At 37.7% G+C, this 23277-nt stretch overlaps 1 protein-coding gene across 1 annotated transcript; it reads right to left on the bottom strand.

The window, feature by feature from the left end:
* Nucleotides 1-6925: 6925 nt before the first annotated feature.
* On the bottom strand, nt 6926-21487 carry DCAF10 (DDB1 and CUL4 associated factor 10). The gene is made up of 7 exons (XM_026712744.2): nt 21041-21487; nt 14578-14691; nt 13607-13804; nt 12116-12318; nt 10867-10977; nt 10581-10726; nt 6926-8266 (listed from the first exon to the last, which is right to left on the bottom strand). Exons 1-7 carry the CDS (start codon nt 21376-21378, stop codon nt 7898-7900), a joined length of 1479 nt encoding a protein of 492 aa, XP_026568529.1. The 5' UTR covers nt 21379-21487; the 3' UTR covers nt 6926-7897.
* Nucleotides 21488-23277: the final 1790 nt, after the last annotated feature.

Below are 23277 nucleotides of genomic sequence, written 5' to 3'. Positions count from 1 at the left end.
TGTTAAAGATGATTATTTAAGTACAGTTTTGAATTGAACTGAGTTTCAAGTGTCTAAAAGATACTTGAATACATCAATCTACATTACTGAAGACTAGTCTGTCCAGTGTTGATTTTAAAAAAATCTTTAAAATACACATTACTGAAATACAAGCAACAAATTCAGAGTATGAATGTGAAGTGTTTATTAAGCAAGCAAGAAAAATTGTTCAAACATTTACATCACCCGTGTAAGAGTAAATACATTTCCTAGACAATTCTTGTAGATGTATTTAAAATGTACACCTTTTATTATGAAATAATTTCAAAGTACTCTACATGCACAAATTTGTACTTCCATATTTAAAAAAATATTTTTGCATGAGATGGAAATATGTTTACAAATAAGCTGACACCACAAAGCTATTAACAAATGGGATGCAAATTATTTAAAGAACTGGCTTTAGTTTAATGTACATTTCAACTCTATCCACTTACTTCCATTTTTTCATTCTTTTGTTTTGACATTTGGGAAATAATTCTCCATTGTGGTCTCTAAATTTCACTCAGCTGTTTTCCACAATGATCTTTAAAAGGAGGAAAGTTCTCCCAAATTAATATCAATTGGTAGCTCTGCCTGATACATGGACATGTGGAATTCCAAAAACCACTATGTAAAATTCACACATGTGGAAGCCATACCCAATCCCTTTTTAGATTGAAGCTGGAAACTAGTAGATTGTGATGCAACTATTTTCCATATAAGTAGAAATGTGATTGATATTTTGAGATTCATACTCCCCAAAGCTATCTTTAAAATGCTAAATCATTATATTTTTAGAGAACTCATCAAATCTCTTATCTGCTAACTTTTGCAATGAAATCCTGTCCATGAAATATGTTCAGTAGCATCCAAGAGTTTATTCCATAATGTTTATTTGGAATTTCAACCTTCCCCATGCTTTAGAGATAAAACCAATTGGATCCCTGACATTCATTACAAAAAAGGCGAAAAGAAAGTTTTCAGCTGTTCAGAGACATCCTATAAAAATATTTAAGAGAAAAACATGCAAAATATGTAACAGCTTCCAATTCTGGTCATCTATAGCTAGTATACAATGTCAAAGCACTTGCTTTCATGCTCAAGGAATACTTTCCACATGAAATTGCATGCTAAGAAATTAACTCTGGGGCATGTACAAGAATGTGTGTACTCTGTTCCTTAGAGGCATTATAGAGCTTCCAACATTTTAATCCCCAAACACCTGACATTTTCTTACCATTGTATATTATACCAGAAGGTCAATGTTGTTGGACCAGCTATCTTTCAAGTGATATTGCCAACCATAACTGATTGATTTCAATGTGAATTTTGAACTTGGAATAAGTGGCAATTTTCATGTGTGCTCTATATCCTTTTGAAATCAGTGCAACAAATTCTAGTCTGATTTCAATGTCACTGAAACATGACCAGCTTTTTCACAACCTAAGTGGAAATGTTTTAGCAGACCATTTTTTACCCCTATAAATACAGTACTGAGATTTATCCATTCTCAAATCTGGTGTATATTACTGCACTCCGTGTACATTCAGCAACAATTACAGTTGTACATATCAGTAGTGTTTTGATAAACTCTTGTAAGGTTTTTGTATCAATGTATCAAACACAATAAATACAATGTATCTGCTTTGGCTGATATGTCATGCTTTCTAGAATTTAATATACAATGGGACAAATATTAAGCTACTCATTTAAAGCATATATGGGCATAATACATATTACCAGAATTATAAACAGATGTAAAAGATGTTTACAGAAATAAATGATAAATAAATGTAAAGAGGAAAAACTGTATAAATCAGTTACTGTTATAGCTAATGTTTACTGGAGATCTTTGAAAAGACATGCATAAGGACATTAATTTTCAGTGTTGCAGTTTTATAATCAGGCAACTTTCCCCCTAGAATTTTACAAAGTCAAATGTTAATTTCCATTAAGCCAAAATAATAACTAAGCTCGAAACATGCCCACTGAAAAATGTTTCATTTTAAAAAGCCACGTGGCCATACTATCTAATTTAAGGATGATAACTACGAGACAGAAAGATCAGTGAATCACGGGACATTTCTGAAACTAAGATTAAGTTCAGTATAGTATATAATTTTATTAAAGTTTTGAAGCACTAAATCAACATCTAGAAGTAATTAAAGCAGTGATTAGACGAAGTTCATGGAGACTGGATTGTGGGGGTTGTAATCCAACATATCTGGAGGATTTAGAATTGGGGGAAAACAGCAGTGTTCTTGTACTAAATGCAGAATATTGAACAGCCTTGCTTTGCTTCAAGGGGTCATTCTCAGTTGCCTAAGATAAAGATCATCTCTTTGCACTGCTGGCTTTCTGCATTTTGAAAAGGAATTACTGTATGCTGATTTTAAAAATAAGCATACCTTTTTTTAAAAAAGAAAAAAAAGCATGATATGAGGTAGGATGTTTTAAAAAAATGCAATGCAATATATAGTTTACATTGATGATTGCAATACAATAAATTCAGCTCTACCAAAAAATACAAGCCACGATCAATTACTCTCTGCATTTCTACTGAAGATTTTTAAAGCTTTAGGAAGAGTTAGATTGGGGTGATCCAAACACCAAATCATCTTCATGGCTGCATGTTAGAATTCTATAGGGATTGGGGAAAGTGCAAAATGCTTCCTGGGAATCCCAACATCTTGGTTTTTTTTTTTTTTAAAGAAAATGTTCTAGTTCTTATGGTTGCAAAAAATATGCTTGAAACTGGTATTGGAGTTGGAGTGGGGGCTGCTTTTCAGTGACTGTGGAATTAGCGTTTTGGTACTTAGCTTGCAAAAGCCATAGGAATGATTGAAAAAGCCTTGTCAAGTCAATCCATTAGCTATCCAGTTCAAGGTGAGGTGTTTTTTTTTTTACATCTAATTCATGCCATCTCCCTCATTAAGGCAGAAGTCATTCACATCTGATGTCAGACAACATCTCTCTCCCCCCCCGCCCCGCCTTTTTTTTCCTCTTTATTTATTGCCCAGTCAATTTATCACAGGGAGATTGCAGAGATTTAATCTCTCAGGCTACATGCAAAGTATTTGTTCCATATGTATACTTTTCTACATCTTGCAGAATCTTACTACTCGGTCAATTTTTGGTGTGTGACAAGAGTTTATAGTTATACTGTAAAATATTTCAGAAGTTTAATTAATAAATAGGTTAAAAATTTACCATGCCAGAAGCTTTTGCGTTATCAAAATAAACTGACTAAACAAAAATATTTTTAAGAATCCAGCTTACTGAAATATTATGTGGAAGAAAATTACATAAAGCTTGAAACATAATTTTTGATACCATAATGTGTTGATTCATTCATACCGATGATTCATTCATTCATTCCATTATATAGTTCCCCACTTGCCAAGCAACTCTTGCTACCGGTGGTAATAGTGAAGACTCTATTACCATGATTGTACTTTAAGTTAGTGTCATCTAGGCAGCCATTACTTCATTCCAAATACAGCCTGTTTTTTTTTTTGTGAAGTATATTCATATCCACAAATACATAGCCAACTAACTGAATTTTGAGATGACATTTACCAGCAATTTAAAAAGTGTTTTAGTGTAATTTAAAGTCAATGGAACTGTACTAAGATTGACATTAGCAAAAAGGCACTCCATTTCAGAAAACCATTGCTCTTTTTGAACAAAAAATCAAAAGAAACCCTGTTTCTTATCGTATGAATCTTGCACTAAAAAAAGAGCTCTAAAGGTAAATGTAAGCTGACAAATCAAGACAATATAAATTTGGATCTGTTCAGATTCATTTGTCTTAGATGTACGCTATCTACTGCTCCAAATAACAGCAATTCTCAAGGACATCAAAGGAAGTAAGGAAATTACCTTCATCAAATAATTTGATTTTTTTTAAAACTAAGAATTCAACAGTGCAACCTGAAACTTATGCACTTAAAGGTTGCCCTTTGCTTGTGCATGCACTTACAGAAGTTCACTTTCTCAAACTTTCCTGACTAGTCAAAGAACCTTTCATCATGGGTAAGTCACAGTTTCACGGGAACATGCTAAAACACAGGAGTTACACTTTTATCCCCAAAATACTTATTTTTAATATCTGGAGTCACTTTTATGCAACCTTATCCTGCATAAAAGATAAACAGAAATCAAATTCTGGCAGCTGGACTAAGGGGATTTTTGCATTTTATGTATATATTTTTTCTTAGTGCAGAATTAATAACCCATACATACATAAAACTCTGATTCATAATCACTGGTTTGCACTTACATGCAGTTTAAGTACCATGAATCTTCTTTGCATCACCCTGCTCCTTTAAAAAAATCTGGCATACCAAGAATTTCCTTCTTATTCTGTAAATTCATTAGGCCTTAGGTTTACTTTTGATAAGTGTCAAAAGCTGTAAATATTTACTCTGTAAATATAATAACTAGTTACAAAATTTAAGAATAATGTTTTCAGAGCCTGGAAAATATGCCAGTTCTCACAAAGTGTAGTTTTGGAACATTACTACTGACTGGACATCCAAAATTATACACACTCATGTCAAAACGAAGCAACTGTACAGGAAGATTTCTAATTGAAAAAGAAAAGACAGGGAGTCAAGCACACAGACATTTCTCCCTCTATCCCAGCCTAACCTCCAAACAAAAGAGGCAGGAATACAGGAATCATAGTTTAGATGCTGTGGGAAGACTGTTTAATTGCTTACCCTAAAAGAGATTTCGGGGTTGGGGGGAAGGAAGAGAGTGTGTCCCAACATTCAATGTACAAATGGACCAAATACCTATGATACTACTGTCTATGTATTTGCTTTGCCATTCATTTGAAATCTTAACAAGGTTTCAAGGACCTGCTGTCCATTTCCTATTCCAATAATTGATCTATCCACATATTTTTTTAATTTACACACTAATTATTTATGATAAGCCATGGACTGCAGTACTTCTCTCTGCAGCCCAATTAGAGGCAGAGTAATCAACAACCAGCATTTTCTATTTTTTGGTTTTCTGGCTCAGCTGTTCTTGTATTTTTAATGCCTTTGGGAATATACATAAAATTTAAGCAGAAATTCAAATATTCTAAAAAAATTTAAGAATACATTAAAAATAAAAAAGTGAGATTGGACTCAAACAACAGAGCTTTGATCTGCAAACTGATTTTAGATCTGATTTCATCTTAAAATTCAAGAACAGATTATGTGGGCATATCTAATTCAGATCATCCAGCAAAAAGTGATTTCTATTTAATTTTAAATGCAAATTGTATTCATCTCACAGTTACAATATGTTTGTTTACTGTTCTCTCACATACACAAGAGCACCATTTCAATACACCACCTGGCTAAGCAGATTTTAGATTTAAAAAAAATCATTCTAGCCATTAAAATAGATGGCTAGAAACTCAACTCTTATGATGAATGATATTAAATGAAGACTGAATCACAGAAGAACAAGAAGTGTAGGTATTGTCTGCCATTCCATCCTATGTCTAACTTAAAATATATTCCAGACAGCATAGCTCTGGGCTTGTTCGTATTTATGTTAATCTATTAAATCATCAACAGAGCATATGGTGATCAACAGCTACATTCTAGTCCCTTATGCCACATGTTTCTTAATAAAGTGTCTACACTAACAATTCTGAGAATCAGTCAACACATTTTTTTTCCAGAACAGCATTTATAGACATCTATTATCCCAAATTTGATATTCTTCTGACCAACTTTATAAATATATTTTGTTTTTGGCATAATTTTCAGAACAACTTGCACAGCAGCTACTTGCTAAACGAAACTTCTCCTCCTACTGGAAAAATCACTTTCTTTTAAAAATGATCGTTCAGGCATGCAATCATGTTAATTTCCAGGACACCATATAGAAAAATGTCATGCGGACGAGTTTTAGACGGTTTAAACAGATAGGAATGAGTCTGGCAAAAACTTTTAAGTCTCCAAATGGCTCTAAATTAACTGAACACTTTACATGTAAATTCCAGGGAGCCATGTCATCTTACTTGCATGTCTGCAGAAATTGACACATAATTAATTTATGTTCTATGTATCTCACATTCAATGGAAATTCAGCAATCTTCTAGTATAAGCAATTCTGCTTATGCCACTACTGGGCAAAAGAAGACATTTGATTTTTTTAAAACATCTTTAGAGGTATCACTGCCAAGTTATTATAACATGTTCTCACATGCAAATATGCTAGTAAAATGTGTTACTCTTGGAACAGAAGAAAATATTTAGTTTTGCAAAATCTTTTGATTTTCATATACAGCTGGTGATAATTATATATATGTATGTATGTATGTATGTATGTATGTATGTATGTATATGTATATGTATATGTATATATATGTATATATGGTATTCAGCTTTGTTCGGGTATTTTCCCATGTCATTATAATTGTGCTTTTAAAGTTGTAGCAACATTTCGGCAGAATCTCATCTGCCATCATCAGGCTTCTGTATTGTGTTCGTCTATACATACAGAAGCCTGATGATGGCAGATGAGATTCGGCCAAAACGTTGCTACAATTTTAAAAGCACAACTATAATGACGTGGGAAAACACCCGAACAAAGCTGAATTCTATACATGTAAGTACCCGCGAAAACTTGATATATATACACATACATACATACATATACACATATACATACATACATACATACATACATACACACACACACACACACACACACACACACACAAAATTATCTATAATCTTACAGCATATGGAGTAAGGTGTGCACAGTAAGGATTTTTTTCCCCACATGCTATAGCTTACCTGTGTGTGGCTTGCAAAGCACATCAAAAGCCAACTAGCCTTAATCAGGTTGCAAACGTAAGTACAGCACTGAGCAACATTCATTTAAAAACTGACATTTTTTAAAAAAGATTTTATTCAATTTCAAAGTCCTTTGTTGCGATGAAACCCATCACAAGAAAGGACCCAAAGCTTCAGGACCAGCACCAGCCTCTTTTAAATGAACAGAAGGTTACCAGGTCTACCACAGAAGGTCTACCACAGTTTGCTTGCTTACAAACTCCTGTTCACTTCACTGAGGTTTTTGGGGTAGGATTTCCTGCTGGATTGTAAATATATATGGTTGGGCACATACTCCATTCTCCAATCTATGTCCAATAATTTAACAGAAGATGCTCCTTTAACAGATTTGTGAAAGAAAAATGTTAAGTTATTCAGTTTCCAATAAACTTTCTCCAGCAAGTCAAGGACGGGCCTAGATGAGAGAAGTTTGTGTGTGGGAGCACAGAGTGATAATTAACACTGCACAATTCTTAAAGAGTACCAGCCTACAAACTGAACCACAGCAGAAAAACACAAAAAAGTAACAATAACAATCTATTTAGTTGTTCACGAAAAAATAATGTAAATGCTGGCTATAATTAGTCTATTGTGCAAGAAAGTGCTCTATTACTTAGGAGAAAATAGACAGCAAAATCCAGAAATCAAAGAATCCAAGTGAGCTGATCTCCACTCCTTTGATACAAAGCAGCAGACAGGTTATATAACTGGTTGTTTCCCCTCCTTTCAAGCCCATCCAACATCTTGCACCAAGAGACACACAGAAAAAACAAGGTTGACAAGGGCTACCAAGCTACCTCTAATTACGGATGGAATTATCAGGAGCGGAGAGATATCATGTACACAAAAATCTAATGTGCAAATTCAGTCACAGCACACATAAAGGACTGGACTTGGTATCAGTTTTAAGTCCAATATTAACTCTGTACTTGTCCAAATTTACAAGACTTGTTTTAAAAAAGCAAACACTCCAACTAAACTGAAGTAATTAAAAAAAACAGAGATGTTCCTTTGAAGGCAAGGGGAGCTTAGAACTTTGGCTGATATAAAGAAACACGACCACTAAGGCACCCAGAGGCAATCTGACAGTGTGTTGGAGAGAACTTGGTAGTCAGAACCACATCCCCATGCGAGTAGAGTGAACGGATCTCCTGCAAGGGGGCAGCTTCTTTGGGCAAGCAGTCAATCAGTTCGCTGCACTGGGTGTCAAACCCCAACAAACGGATTCCGTAGCCATGTGGGGAGGAGATCATCCGGCCATCTGGGCTGAAACAGAGTTCTTTAATGTAGCCCTGGCCTACATTGGCTTCTTCGATGCAATGAGTCAATCTGAGGGAACAGCGAGGGGAAACTGGCCGTACTGGTGCTCCTTCTTGGAATTCATAAACACAGGTCCACTACAGGAAGTAGAGGGAAAATAACACTTAATGTTATATCAATATAGATATTGCATAATACTCACTCTCCCCCCCTCCCCCCCCCATTTCATGGAGCCTTTCTTGTAACAATATGGATAGTCTAGCAGTACTTCCCTGTTGTCTCCCATTTCAATATTAAATAGACCTCTAAACCCTTTCTAAATTAGCCAGGATTGGTTACCTGCTGTTATTTAGACTCATTCAGTATAACTGTGCACAATGTTATGTTAACAGTTAATTACATGGGCATAAGCAATAGCAATGCTTTGTAAACTATGGTTATAAACTTGTTGAGTTCAGTATTTTCTTAATGACTAAACAAGTGCCTAAATGTAGTAAGGAAAATCTTCAGAAAAATACGTTTTATAAACACAGACATTTCTTTTTAACTATTGAGTTCATATGAAACCTTGTCCTTTATGAATTTTCTAATCCCCTTTCAAGCCATCTAAGCTATTGGGCTCTGATAAAGATAGTCCTCCACTTACAACAGTTCACTTAATTATAGTTCAGAGTTACAACAGCACTGTTGTTCATACTTATGATCACTGCAGCATCCCCATGGTCTCTTTATCAAAATTCAGATGCTGGGCAACTGACTCATTTTTATAACAGTTGTAACATTCTGGAGTCATGAGATCACCTTTTGCAACCTTCTGACAGAGTCAATGGCAAAGCCAGATTCACTGAACAATTGTGTTACTAATTTAACAACTGCAGAGATTTACTTATCAACTGAGGTCATAAAATGAAACAAAACTCACTCATTTTGCTTAGGATCAAATTTTGGGCTCAATTGTGGTTGTAAGTTGAGGACTGCCTTTATGTCTGTACAACTGTACTCAATTCATTACACAGTTGTATTTCCTTTAGTCTATCCTGAATTCTTGGAAGCAAAACAAGCTGAGAATAGGATTTTCTCCATGGCTTTCAATCATTTCACAGGGGTAGGATGCTACTGGTTCGGCCTGGTTCTATAGAATCGGTAGCTCTGTTTGGTCCAGCCACCTGCCCGGATTTTTGGCTGTCCTTTATTTCCTGCTTTTTCAACCTCAGCTGCTTTGCGCAGTGCTTGTCAGCTGTCCAGGTGGCACAGCTGAGGTTTTTAGGAAATGGTCTACATGAGTGCAAAACGCACTCTCATTGGGGTGGGATTCTACCTGCCAGAGAACCAGCAAATCATGCCACGGGCTGGCCCCGCCCACTCACTCCTTACATGGCATGTGTGCCATCAAACTTACCTGCTAAGTCGCTATTACCCCCCTCCCCAAGAAATTGTTGGATTTCTTGCTTTCTTGCTAATCTAAAAGCAGAGCTGAGCCTGGAGCTTCTATTATTCAGTGCAGACTTAGGTAGCAGATGGCAAAAACATAGATCTCTGAGTGAATCTGTGATTCTGTGAGCAACTCAATCTGCCTGCCTGCTCTGCCTGATTTTAGGTAAAAGTTGTTCTTTTTTAATAAAAAAAAGCAATATTAACATATTTATATTTACATACAAGTCATGCCCAGCCAGTCACATGACCACCAAGCTACACCCACAAATTAGGCCACACCCACCCAGATCCGGTTGTTCAGAAATTTGGATCCCTCCCCTGGAGAACATGATATCACCTTCAAAGATGATGAGAATGAAGCAAAATAATGAACCAGATGTTCAACTGCATCGTTTTCAGTCAAGCTAAGTTCACCACATCATTCAAATGATCCAAGTGAAGCAAACACTGCAACTCAAGATTACAATTGTATACACTGCTGCCACATTTGTTCCATATTTCTCATTTTATCAATGGAGTGACAATTTGCTTCTATTCCATTAATAGGCAAAAGACCTCCATATCAGGATTCTGGCAGTTACCCCAATTAAATCATCACTCTCGAGCCAAACTCCCAAAATTTCAAGGGATTTTTTGGAAGTCAACATGTCGGCATGACCTGGGCATAGTCAACTCTGAGACATGTAATTCACTGTCACCCTTGATCCTGCTTCCCCACCCCCACCCCAATTCATATTCTCCAATGAAACACATCCATAGCCAAGAGTCATCAATCATGCTCTCCAATTAATTTTTTGCGCAGCAGAAGCTTCAGTCATCTAATCAGTCTCTGAAGAAAATATGAATGGAATGTACTTTCGATTCCACACTGCTGCTTGCTCTTTGAAACTCTTCCCTCCTCTTTCTGTTGGCAAATATAAAACGTGTATAGAAAATGTTTTATGAGTTGACACTCCAGTTTTTCTGCAAGAACATGATCAACATACATATGCACCATTATCATCACCCTACTTTTACCTCCTGATCATCAGTGTTACTTGAACATCGAAGAAGTGTTGCCCATCCCTTAGGATGGAGCTGAAGTGATGTAATGCAGTTTCCCCGATCCCTCTCACCAGGAACCTCTGGGGTTAAAACCTCAAGACTATTACGTGGAGATCCACCTAAGGGAACAGAATGGCAACACTACAATTAACATCACTTTGAATTCCCTCCTTGTCCAATAGGACAGAACATTTTGTAAGCCCTTGCCATGCAGAAGAGGCTCAGGTTTTGCAATTAGTCATTGACTTGTTTTACATACCTTCTCGCTGGGTTACTCTTACGGTATGTTTCTCAGTACGTGGGCCCGAATCTCCTTGGTGTCCTGGTGACTCAGCACTTCTAGGACCAGGTGAAGTGACAGATGCCAGGTCTGAGAATGGAAAAGCAAGATGAGGTGACATCAAAAACAAAAACAGGGTTTGATACCTCTCCTAATGGATTAATGTAATGGCTTTGAAAACTCTTTTCAAATGGTGCTCCATTAATGATTGAGAAAATCGTTCTTGATTTTTAAGAACTTTTCTTGGGTTAGGTATCATGTGGTTGCTTATTTCTAAGAAGTATTGCCAACATTTAGAAATTAATAGTTTACAGATTATTTTCCTTGGAATCTCATCCTCCTGAAAACTAATCTTGTTATTTATTGCAAGATCAGTAATAGCAGAACATACCCATAAGGCAAGTCCCCTAACTGGCATTCTTCCAGAAAAAGCTACCATGCAAAAACATTAGGCTGGTTCCATTCAGCATAAAAAGTCACAAAAAGAATAGGCATCACAGTAGTTCACATGCCACTCAAGAACACTGCCACCTCTTCATAAAAAGAGGCAAGGCTAACAGATCCATCCAGATTTATTAACATGTACGAACATGAGAAGGTAGTTTATTATAAGAGAAAGAACACTTATGCAGTTTATTTCTCAAATGTTTTAGTCACCCTACAGCAACTAATTCAGTTAGAAATAGACACAAAGATGCAATAAAGCAATGCTTTCAAAATTAGCAGAGGCTAAATTCATACACTGAAATTAATTTACTAGGGTGTACAAATGAAGCCATAAATTCAGTGTGTGCAAAATAATACTATAAATGAACTTTCAGCACAAGAGCTGAGGTGGCGCAGTGGTTACAACGGAGTACTGCAGGCTACTTCTGCTGCCTGCCAGCTGCCTGCAATTTGGCAGTTCAAATCTCACTAGGCTCAAGGTTGACTCAGCCTTCCATCCTTCCAAGATTGGTAAAATGGGAACACAGATTATTGGGGGAAATATGCTGACTCTGTAAAACCGCTCAGAGAGAGCTGTAAAGCTTTGTGAAGTGGCATATAAGTCTAAGTGCTATTGCCATATGTCCTTCATCCTACTAACCTTTTGCAATATATACCATACAGGCTTTTCAAGTTACTTCTTGCATACAATGCTATCTATCCAATGCCATCTATTATCTCACAAGATCTAGGAACAATATAGGCACAACAGGGGTAATATTAACAAAATGCCAAGACTTGCCAGAATTTGATGTGGTTCTTCTGGCTCTCAGAATGGGATAACTGACAACTTCTAAAGATTTGGTCAAGTCGAGATCATGCAAGATCAGAAGATACCCAGAAGAAGTGGAGATCAGCATTTTGGAGCAGTCTGGAGTCAATCTCATACGCATGAGAAAGCGGGTGTGAAAGAACTTCTTGTGAGGACAGCCATCTTCTGTGCACCTAAGGAAAGGCACCCATCAAACCACAGGCATTATTATTGCATAGTTTTAAGAACCCACATTTTTAATCCTACGTTTGAGATAGTATTTCTCTTAAAGAATAATATTCATCTTTCCTCATTCAACTCGAGCTCCAAAGCACCTGCTCTACAGCTTCAAAGAAGCAGCAGGACTTTGCTATGCTTCGTGGGTTGCTGGCAGTGTCTCATGTGCAGTACGCAAGCAGAGGAAAGCACGCTTCAAACAAACAGCAGTTGCCATGACCCAGTATTACATGGCTGCTTGTAAAGTAAGACAACATGTGGCAGATATTCTAGACCTAGAAGATATTCCCGTACTCTAATCCACCAATATTGTATGTTCTGTTGTAAAGCACTGGGATATTATGCAGTGGTGACATATCATGGCTGCTCAAAACACCTGATTGGTTTCAGTATAAAAGTTCTAATTCTCCATATCTGTTTCATTTTTTATAAATAAAACCAGGGGTGGGCTTCAAAAATTTTAGCAAGGGATTCTCTGCCCGGTTGATGGGTGGGCATGGCCATGGTGGGCATGGCCTAGTCGTCCTCCTGCACCGGGGGGGGGGCTTTTTGCCCTACCCGGGCTCCAGAGGCTTTCCTCGAGCCTCCAGGAGGGTGAAAATGGCCTTCCCGGGCTCTGGAGGCTCTCTGGAAGCTGGAAACAGGCTCTTATCTGGCCTTCCCAAACTTCCGGGAGGCCCGTTTTTCACCCTGCGCACGCCCTGCACATACCTGCATCCAAAACAGGCCGCAGGGGGACTCCTGGGAGGGTGGGCAGGGCTAGCCAGGAGTGGGATTTGGGGGGTTTCTCCAAATTGCACAGAATCTTAACTAGGGGCTCTCCTGCACCCCTGCAAACCCCCAGCAGCCCACCCCTGAATAAAACTACTGGATTTATGGTCATAGTAAAGATTTGATGTGGTCATTCTTACTCATCTACTAAAATTTTAAAAATATTTCAAGATTCTGCTCCAAGCTTGGCTCTAAGTGGACAATTTGCAGAAGCATTATGCTAATTTCAGTTATGACAGTTTGTTGACCTTACAATAAAGGGGAAAGGAAAGAATAAAGTATGATAGGGAATGAACTTTGACTTACACCTGCACACCACTAAGACATGAACCAAGAAACTCAAAGTACAACCACCCTATTTCCATGCAGCTAGCAGGTTTTCAGATAAGATACTAAAAAGGCAGTGTTGTTGTATTAAAAAGGAAGTGTTGTCATTTCAGTACATCTAAATGAAGAAAGGGGTCAATTCTTTACCTGTTGGTATCCCAAATGATGACATTTCCATCAAATCCTGATGTTACTAGGAGTCTTGTGTTGGTATCATATTCAATATTCTTCACCCAGCTGGTGTGACCATGTAAAGTGCACACTTTTGAATCTAGCTTCCTCAGATCCCATAGTGCTACGGTAGTATCATCAGAGCAAGTTGCAAATAATCTGTTATCAAGAAACCTACAAGTATAAAAAGATGAATGGAAAGGGACAGGATCTCATTAACGCAATCAAGTTCATAGCAAACATCAGTAAATCATAATACTAAATGTTACCCTGCATTGATTCCAAAATATAATTACATCATATAGAATAATGTCAGTTTACTGCTTTTAGAGCATCTGAAAGACTAAAGCAGATCTCAAAAATGGGCTGTAGTGCTTAAAGGGGGAATTTGAGGACCTGCTAGTTTAAGAAATATCAGAAGAAGCTTTCTAAGGTAGCCAATTTTACATTTGGCTTATTTAGTAAGAATGTATGAGAGGTACCATTACTTTGTCATTTCACAATCCATGAAAAAATGCCTCATTTGAAAAGAAACACAAATTTTAAATGACTATAAATGATTATATCATGTTCAATTATTAGCTTGTGTATGTATTCATTTTAATCAATGTTTGCTACTTACTAACAAAGAAATATGTTCAGTCAAATTTGAAATTAAGTTTTCGTGTTGTTATATATTTTTCTTTGGATCCTCATTCTCCATTTGGAATTACATCTGTCTTAAATTCATTCCTATTGCCATGGTTTTTGAACACTGTAATTATTAATCTGGTTTATGATCCCCTTGGTTAGGAGGAAGAACTGGCAGGAGTTGAACCCAAACATTTTGAATGACAACTACTTTGCATAACATTACAACTTCATCCTTCACTACTTTTACAGTTGAACAAGACAGGCTTTGAAATTTTAATCATTGGCAACTGATTTTCACCTCCCAGGAGACTAACCTGATATTATTTACACAGTCCTCATGAGCAGTGGAAAGGGTTTTGATGTGCTTTGAAGAAATGGGATCAAACAGCAGCACTTCCGTCTGTTCACAAGCAACAGTTAGCACTGACCTGAACAGCAAAAAAAAGCAGGTATATTACATATAAATAAACCTCACATTCTTTCACAAGAAAGGCTCCAAAAGGTCCATGCATACTTAGAAATGAATCAATAACAATAATGCTAATAATGAGACAAAGCTGTTTCTTTTGTGTTAGATTTTTTTCTTCTTTCTTTTAAATTAATATGCACAAAGCCAACCAACTACAGAAACAACAATGCACTGAATAAATAGAATAAAAATATAATAACTTTGTTGCTTCTTTGAGTCAATCTTGGCTTCAAGCAACTGTCTGGACAAGCCCTTGCAGTTTTCTTGGGAAAGTTTTCAGAAGTGGTTTGTCCTTGCCTTCTTCCTAGAGCTGAGAGAGTAGGATTGCCCAAAGTCGCCCAGTTGGCATTGTGCCTCAGGCAGGAGTAGAACACATAGTCTCTTGGTTTCTAGTCTAGCTCTTTTAATCATTACACCACACTTGCTTTCTTCAATAACCAGGGTGTAATATTTCTAGCTAAAGTACTCTAAATTATGTTCTACATATTTAAATTATTAATTTTATTTTCTTCCACTTGCTTCAGTGTTATGAAGCAGAAACTGTTTCATGAATTCTTCTAGCACTTCTGATAAAACTGGTGTACACAATTGTCCAAAAAAAGGACTGAGCAGGAAAATGCTTTGTTCAATCATCCAAGATTCGATCAGAAAAATATCACTCTAATAATGGGAGAAAGTACTTTCTCCCCAGAGTTCTAGAAGACTTCAAATTTTATTTATTTATTCAATTCAATTTAGGCTCTAATAATTTAACTGACCCTATGTGAATCCTCAAATAGTAACATTAATACCCAAACTATAATAAAACCAAGTTCGGATCCAGGCACAACATGCTAATAAACATAAAAAAAAACAAGAGACACACCCAACAAGGCCCCCCATCCAAATCACACAAGGCTTTGAAGTCCAACAGGATGGCAGCACATGGATTTCAGGGGTATACCTTATTCCAAAAGGCACCCATTATGATAGAGAAGGTATACTTCTTGAATCCCAACAGATAATGTTGTTTAATTCAAGAGAACCAGAGTGGGCTAACTCTGTGAACATGTTACTCTCTTAACTTTGCCCTATGATGTGTATTTACAGGTGATTTCATCAATGAGATTACTATTTGATCAACAAAATTACCAAGATGATAAAATGTAGCTGGCTATTTACACAAAAAGAAACAATTCATATCTTCATTTGAAAGTATTTCCTATTCAAGAAAAATAATGATCCTTCCTTTCTTCCTTCTCTCCCTCCCACCCTTCCCCTCCCTCCATTTTCAAACCTTGAATAATGCTTTATTAAACTCTGCACCTGCTAAACTAATATTTCCCATATACATTTGAGCTTCAATGAACACAATTCCTTTAACTGATCATTGTTTGTGTGATCACAAATATACAATAAGGCTATGAGTACATTGTATAGATTGCAGCCTTCTTTTTAAACATCATCTAACAGCAAAGGCAAGATTTAATGTTTTTCTCCCCAATTCTGCAAAAAATACACGTGCATCCATATAATTTAGGAAGAGATTTTACACTGCATTAATAGAAAGGGCTTATCTTTTTACAACCATAATGGAGTCTGCCCATTACAGTTGAAAGGCCATTAATGAGTTCTCATAGCTGCTCTGCTTAATGCATTTGTTAAATGAATGTGCAGATTGTTAAGTGGAATTTGGGGTGCCTCAGGAGTGGCAAGACCCTAGATAAAAAGAACCTATGGATGAAGGCAAATATATGTGGCCCAGGATAATGTTCCAATCTGGGTCAGTCACCGGGATCAGAGGTTTAGTCTTCTGAGCTTTCAGACTCGTGCTGGAGCCCATCCTCAGGGAATGTCTCCCTACCAGAATGTATGCCCAATTAGGACACACCTGCGAGAATCCAATTAAACAAAGGAGTCAATAAATTCCCAAACCTGTAAGCAACATTGTGATTTAATGACTCTTAACTATTAAAAAAAGACTTTTAACACCTTCTGTGGTTAGAAGTATCTTTTATGAACTTTATCTGATGTGCAGCTGTAATGACACCTGCACGGAGATATCTTAACTAGTTATGCACATTCTTATAACTTCACATTTGGAAGATTACTATATTGTACTCAGTACTGCCTTTACAAAAATTTTAAAACTGCTGTGGTTTCACGTTGTCCCTTCCTTCCCTCTCTTCACCACACACTCACTCACTCACACATTTTTAAATTGCCGATCTCCCTCACAGAAGGAGATAAAGCTCCAAAATTAGGAATTGGAATTGCTTCAAATCCATATGCCAATGCTTTACCAGCTGCACAGGCTCCAAGTGAATTTGTAGACTCTGTTGAAAGTGATACTTTTAACCATAAAGGCCTTTGAACAAATAGGGACTAGAATAATTGGAAAATTATCATACACACACACATACTCCAACTATCTTTCCTAAGGATTCCTGTGTGAATCCCTGACAAGCAAAAAGCAACATGTCACTATTAAAGCAAAGGTCTTCTTAATAAGCGTTATGGATTAGCCTCCACAGAGTCATGATTGATGGTCCTCTCTATGGCTTATTTGACACCAAATACATTTATTTTGGCCAGTTTGTTCAAATGCTCCTTGGGTTCTTCTTTCAATATGATTTAATATTTAATATCTTCAGCAATAAAAATAGGGTTTTTCATGTTGATATTTATTTTTTAATTTTAATATTTAAGTTCATTTAGAAAATATGTTTTGATAGGTAGCCTGTGATAGTTTGTATTTCCCTATGGCTTCTTGCTTGCTGTTCACATATCCATCTAGACGAAGTCCAAAGAAATGCTAGCTAGTTGATAACAAAAACTAAGATTAGGAATAGAGGAAGTAGAGAAAATTTCCAGCAGGAGAGGGGAGAGGCCTCAGATGCTAGACTGCCATTAAGGGTAGAATCTTATATTACCAGAAATACACTGGCACATTACAAGTGCAACAAGGATGCAAATAGACAAGGGTTTAATAAAAAACAACGCGGGTGGGCAAACCTGAATTGTATACAATGCTATTTATACCACTAAAAGCTTACTAGCTGGAGATTGCCACAAAGAAGAGGACAAAAAGCCTGGGAGCTCTGCCAAAGACAAATGTGAGGATGCATGGTGGGACCTGCCTATCAAATATAGATGGTATTGAAGGAATTGCAAATAATGGAAGATCAAAGGTTTTAGCAATCAAAGAAAAGCCATATGCCAGACTGACTCAGAGAGGAACTTTACATATAAAAAATGAATAGCCCTAAATAAAAGTACTAGTTCTGCTAAGCAATGTATCTTAGGAATCAAAAACAAATGCTGAACAATGGCAATCTAGAATTATATTTAGCTCTGAGTTTCTATCAAATTCCAAGAACTCAGAGGTAACCTGAGTTAAAAAAATCAGAGCCCACTGCCGACTCTTCAGATCCCTTACAATTAGAAAGATCTAATTGTAAGTTAAAAAAATAACAATACAAGTCCTAGATTTCTGGCTTCTATGTCCAAATGCAGAGTAGTAAACTTTAATGCTTCTTAAGCTTAAAGTATGACATCAAGCGAGAGGGGAAAAAAGCAGAGAACCTTGAAATACCGATTTCTCAATGATTTCACAAGCTGCTGTCATGTATCACTAGGCCAGAATTCATGGACCAAACAACAGTGACCCAAAGTTTATGGGATGCATGCAGTCTCCAGCCCCACTGTGCATCTTCAAAATGCCTTCAAATTGCACTATGGAAACTCAACTGCAATCCACTGATGATTTTCAGCTGTATAAGTTTTTTCTGCATTTTGGGAATGATTGTGAAAAAAAATGTTAAATAATTCCGTGAAGCCTCTGCCATGTTTAATGCACTGATTTTGTACTTGTAAAAAACAAACAAAAATGGAGTGGAAAGGAATCGAGCTTGTTCTAATGATATCACTGTCATTTATAGTTCCCTTGTTACTAACAGAAGGTAATTTAAATGAAATGTGCGCACACCTATATCATCCTAAACAAAAATAAAACACAAAATAACACTGTGTGAATCAAGCCAAATTAGAAGTGTCAAAGCACTGATACAGAAGAATTCATACTGCTGATTTAATGCAAAAGGGATTCATTTGGTTTCCACCAGCCACCTTATTCTAGACTCAAGAAATAAATTATTGGCAAGATGAAACAATTCAACTATTACCATCAAGGAATACCAGGCAATCTATGTTTCAAGTACTTACAGCCAAAACTTATTTTGCATGAAAGTCGTATTTTCTTTGTGAACTTTCAGTGTAGAAACTTATTATGAGCTTTAGCACATAGATGAAAAACTCTTGACTTATTAAGGTACTATAGCACAGTTACTTAATAAGGTTGTACTTCTGGCAATCTCAATAAAAGCGGATAGACAATGCAAAGATTGTTTATTGACTGATCATCTTTAAGGCCATATTAAAAAAAAAAAGTAAAATACAACATATATTTCCAGGAGAAAAATAGATAAAATAAAAGACTGTATAAAAATACACATGTGCTAAATGAAAAACATCAAAGTTCAGATAAATATATCACCTTTACACGATATCCCAATCTGTTCAATTTAACAGTTTTTAAACAGGAGTACCTTTTTCATAACTTTAGCAGATCTGTCATTCAAGTCCCAATGGGCTATTATTTTAAGTAGAGATCTCAGCCTTTAGGAGGCATATGGTTGATAAAACATGAACAATAAAAGAACTTCCCATGCATAGACATGCATATACAGTCAACTGGAACAGCCTCTGAAACAAGCAAATGGGCCTTTCAAAGTATGGAACCACCTTTACATTTTGAGGAGTGCTTCACTCACACCAAGACATTTTACAGAAGCATCCCTTTCAAATACTTTTCACAGCTTAATATCTGGACTACAGCCAGCATATATTATTTAGCTGAGAATAAAGAACATTGAATTTGCTTGACCAAAGGTTGCAAAAGATGATTACATGACCTTGGGAAACAGCAACCGTCAAAAGAATAAGTCAGTTGCCAAGCTTCTGAATTTTGATCACTTGACCACAGGGATGCTACAAAGGTCGAAAGTGTGAAAAACGGTCAAAAATGACTTTTTTTCCAGTGCTGTTATAACTTTAAATGCTCACTAAATGAACTGTTGTAAATCGAGGACTACCTGTAATAAAAAAATTGTTTGTTGCAATGTATTATATGAAATATACCGGCATCATCTTAATCCAAGAACAAAAAGATTAAAAAAACCAAATAGAAATTGTAAAGTGTATTAATCTGGATATACACAAAAATGTAATTTGGAGATTAACTTGTTACAGTATTTAAAATAATGAGGGTCTCTGAGAAATAGATTTCACTTTATGCTAAACCAAGCTATATTCTGCAACACCAGTTTACGTTCTTCAATGCAAAAACCGATAAATCTTTAACTTATGACCACAATCGAAACCAAAATTTCTGTAGCAAATCACTTCTGAAATCTTGCCAAGAAAACTGCAAAGACTTCTCCAGGCAGTTATCAGGAGACAAAAACAAATAATTATTCAGAAGTTATACTTTTCCTACTTTCGTTTCCTCTGATCTTAGAATAAATGCAGTACAACAAAAAATGTTGCAGTTTTCCCTTGGAGCAGCACAATGCAATATCCCAATCAATCACGAGAATATTTCTTTTTAAAATGTGGATCTTTTGTGCCATTTAAATCATACATTCATCTTTAAAAAGAACTTAAGGATAGGAAACAGAGTTACACACAAAAAAAGGCGCAAAAGCTTCTGTTTGTAGGTGACAGCATCAAAACACAGCAAATTAACATTAGTTGACACTAATGGAACTGCTCTCATGATCTTGAGATATTTGAAATAAGTAAACCGCATATTTTTCTCATTACACCAAGTGGCTTCTGACCCCTAACTGACACATCCTTTCTTATCTTATTTGTTGCTTACCCTGTCCCTATTTCCCTATTTGCAAACACTTCACCGGCCTTGTGCAGTTGCTTACCCAATCACAGTATGTCCTCATAACTTTACGGGCAAACTACAGCCACCGGGGGTGTGTCTGTATAGGGGGGAGCAGGGACGGGATGCAACATCTACTACACTGTCCTAAATCCGGGGGGTGGGGAACAAGTATAGGAATAAAAATGGAGACACAATTCTTCGTTGCAAGCGTGGACATAATTCAACCTGCAGCTTAAACTGCAAAACAAATGTACCGCGAAGCCGCCACTAAACGGAGACCTCTCGCGCCCTACGAGGTGCGAGCAGCCACACCACCGAGGAGGTGGAGCGCCCCCCGAAAGCGACTCCGAGCATCCCTTCTCTTCCTCCTTACCCGCCAGGGGAGTACTCCAGGTTGAAAACGGCGCCGTGGGTGCGGGTGATGGGGGACACCGAATCGGCGGGCTGAATAGCACCGTAGAGCCTCGTCATGGCCCGGAAAGTGTCCCTCGCCGGCTCCACGCAGCGGCCCCCATGGCCCAAGCCCCGTTCCCGCACCCAAGAGAAAAGCCCCCCGCCTGGAGCCGAGACCGGGGCGGTGGAAGTAAAAGAAGCCGGGGGCGACTTCGGTGACATCTCCCGGGGTGGTGAGCTCGAAGGGGGCGGCGACTGGTCGCCGTCGCCCGGGGGCGACCGCTCTGGGGTGGGGCCCCACCGCGCCTTCCAGCTCATCCCGAGCCCGGCCCCGCCGCCACGACAAGCAGCAGCAGCAGCGCCACCACTACCACCATTCCCCACCCACCCCCGGGCCTTCGGCTCCCCACCACTTCCGGTGCGGTGAGCACCAAAGAAATCGCACCGGGCGCAAACTCGAGAGCGTCGCGAAGCGGCCGCCCGAAGGGATGTTCCCCGCCCCCGCTTTGGGGAAACGCGCTCATACTGGGCTTTGAACGGCCGGGCGTTTTTAAACAAACTGGAAAACCTCTGGTTTCGTTTCAGAATTTCAGGAATCAAATGTCATTTTCAGCGGGGTTAGGTAGGATTAATGGCTGCTTTCAGCAGAGTTTGTGCTCAGAGATGCAGGGTTGCTAGCGGGGTTCCGTCAGTCTCAAAAATCCAAACGCGAATTGATGTCTTGTCTACCCTGCCTACTACAGTATCTTGTCAAATTAGTGGGAGGAACCAATAGGGGAGAATAGCTGTAGCTCTTGGTTGAACTGTGGGATCCTTGAGGCTCTCTAAGCTGGTTGTTTTCTTGAAGATTACCCAACTAGGTAACGTCATCGGTGCTCGAGAGGAAGCCAGCAATATGTTACTTAGTCTCTCTAGATTAGAATAGAATAGAGCTGGAAGAGATCTTGGAGGTCTTCTAGTCCAGCCCCCTGCTCAAGCAGGAGAATTTATTTTATTTATTTATTTGATTTGTCAATTGCTTACAAGATAATAGGTATAAGTATATACATAGTTATGAATACATGAAATGGGTCCATATAAGAAAAATAAAAGAAACAATAGGACAGGGACGGTAGGCATGTTGGTGTGCTTATGCATGTATATGTATATGTATAGAATTATACAATCTCAGACAAGTGACCGTCCAGTCTCTTCTTTAAAACCTCCAGTGATGGAAATTTCTGAAGGCAAGCTGTTCCATTGGTTAATTGTCCTTACTATTAGAAAGTTTCTCCCTAATTCCTTAATTATTCTTTTATCAGTTTCCAACCATTATTCCTTGTCCTGCCCTATGGTGCTTTGGAGAATAATTAGAAATCCAGTCTTTCACAAATAATCTGAGAATACTTGTCATAAAAACTGGGTTTGTGACAATAAATATACCAGAAGGGATTGTTAACCATCCTTAAACTCACCCAGGAACACTGGGTGGTACAAGTATACACGTGTAGAAAGTTAGCACCCACTCATCAGCATCCACCCCTCTCCTAGAAGAATGAAATGTTTTAAGAAGTATTAAAAAAGCAGAATATTCTATTTCCCCAAAGAAATGGAGAAACACATTTTTTTAGAGGCAGAAAGCAACCCCCTCTTTTCTTAATAGCCCACAGCAGATGTCAGCACTTATGAGATAAAGAGCTTATTGAAAAAGAAAGACGGTTTTCTAGATAGCTCTATTCATATGCAAAGCAAATACTGCAGGCAGAAATCCATTCAAGACAGGATATTTTGAAACTCCCTGCAGCAAAGTCTAAACAAAGGCAGAATGGTAGAATTAACTCTCACTCAAGATCCAAAACAGGATGAAAGCCGTTAAGCCACAATAGGAATTGCCGAACACCCTTTCAGAACACAAGCCCCTTCATTACACCATTCAGGGGAGTCCAAACTTCAACCAAACCAGGAGCTCAGACAAACACCTAGGATTTGGTGTTTCCTCCTTTGCCCCTAGAGCCAGCTATGATCCCACATAACCCCTACATGATCCCATAGGAATCTGACAACAGCCAATAGAATACATGTTCTTTGCACAGGAACAGGAAGTTCAAGTGCAAAGCCCAAAGAAGGTATAAAAAAAAACTCCACTCTCAACTTCAGTTTATCAGCTGCCCAGAACCACAAACCCATATGGTTCTGCTTTATCAATAAGCCATTTTTCCAATCAGCCTCCATGTTTCC

Source organism: Pseudonaja textilis, chromosome 2, assembly GCF_049901715.1.
Source record: "Pseudonaja textilis isolate UNSWEBS1 chromosome 2, rPseTex1.2, whole genome shotgun sequence".
NCBI classification, from domain to species: Eukaryota; Metazoa; Chordata; class Lepidosauria; order Squamata; family Elapidae; genus Pseudonaja; species Pseudonaja textilis.
This window is presented reverse-complemented; position numbering and strand designations above follow the sequence as displayed.

Bases quoted from the DNA above. Each gene is read 5' to 3' on its own strand.
- DCAF10 (XM_026712744.2), bottom strand. From the start codon at position 21,378: ATGAGCTGGAAGGCGCGGTGGGGCCCCACCCCAGAGCGGTCGCCCCCG. The intron at 10,978-12,115 runs GCAAGTCTTGGC...TTCCATTCTCAG, and splicing joins AAGAACCACATCAAATTCTG to ACCTGGCATCTGTCACTTCA. The intron at 10,727-10,866 runs GTATGTAAAACA...CTGTTCCCTTAG, and splicing joins AAGAGTAACCCAGCGAGAAG to GTGGATCTCCACGTAATAGT.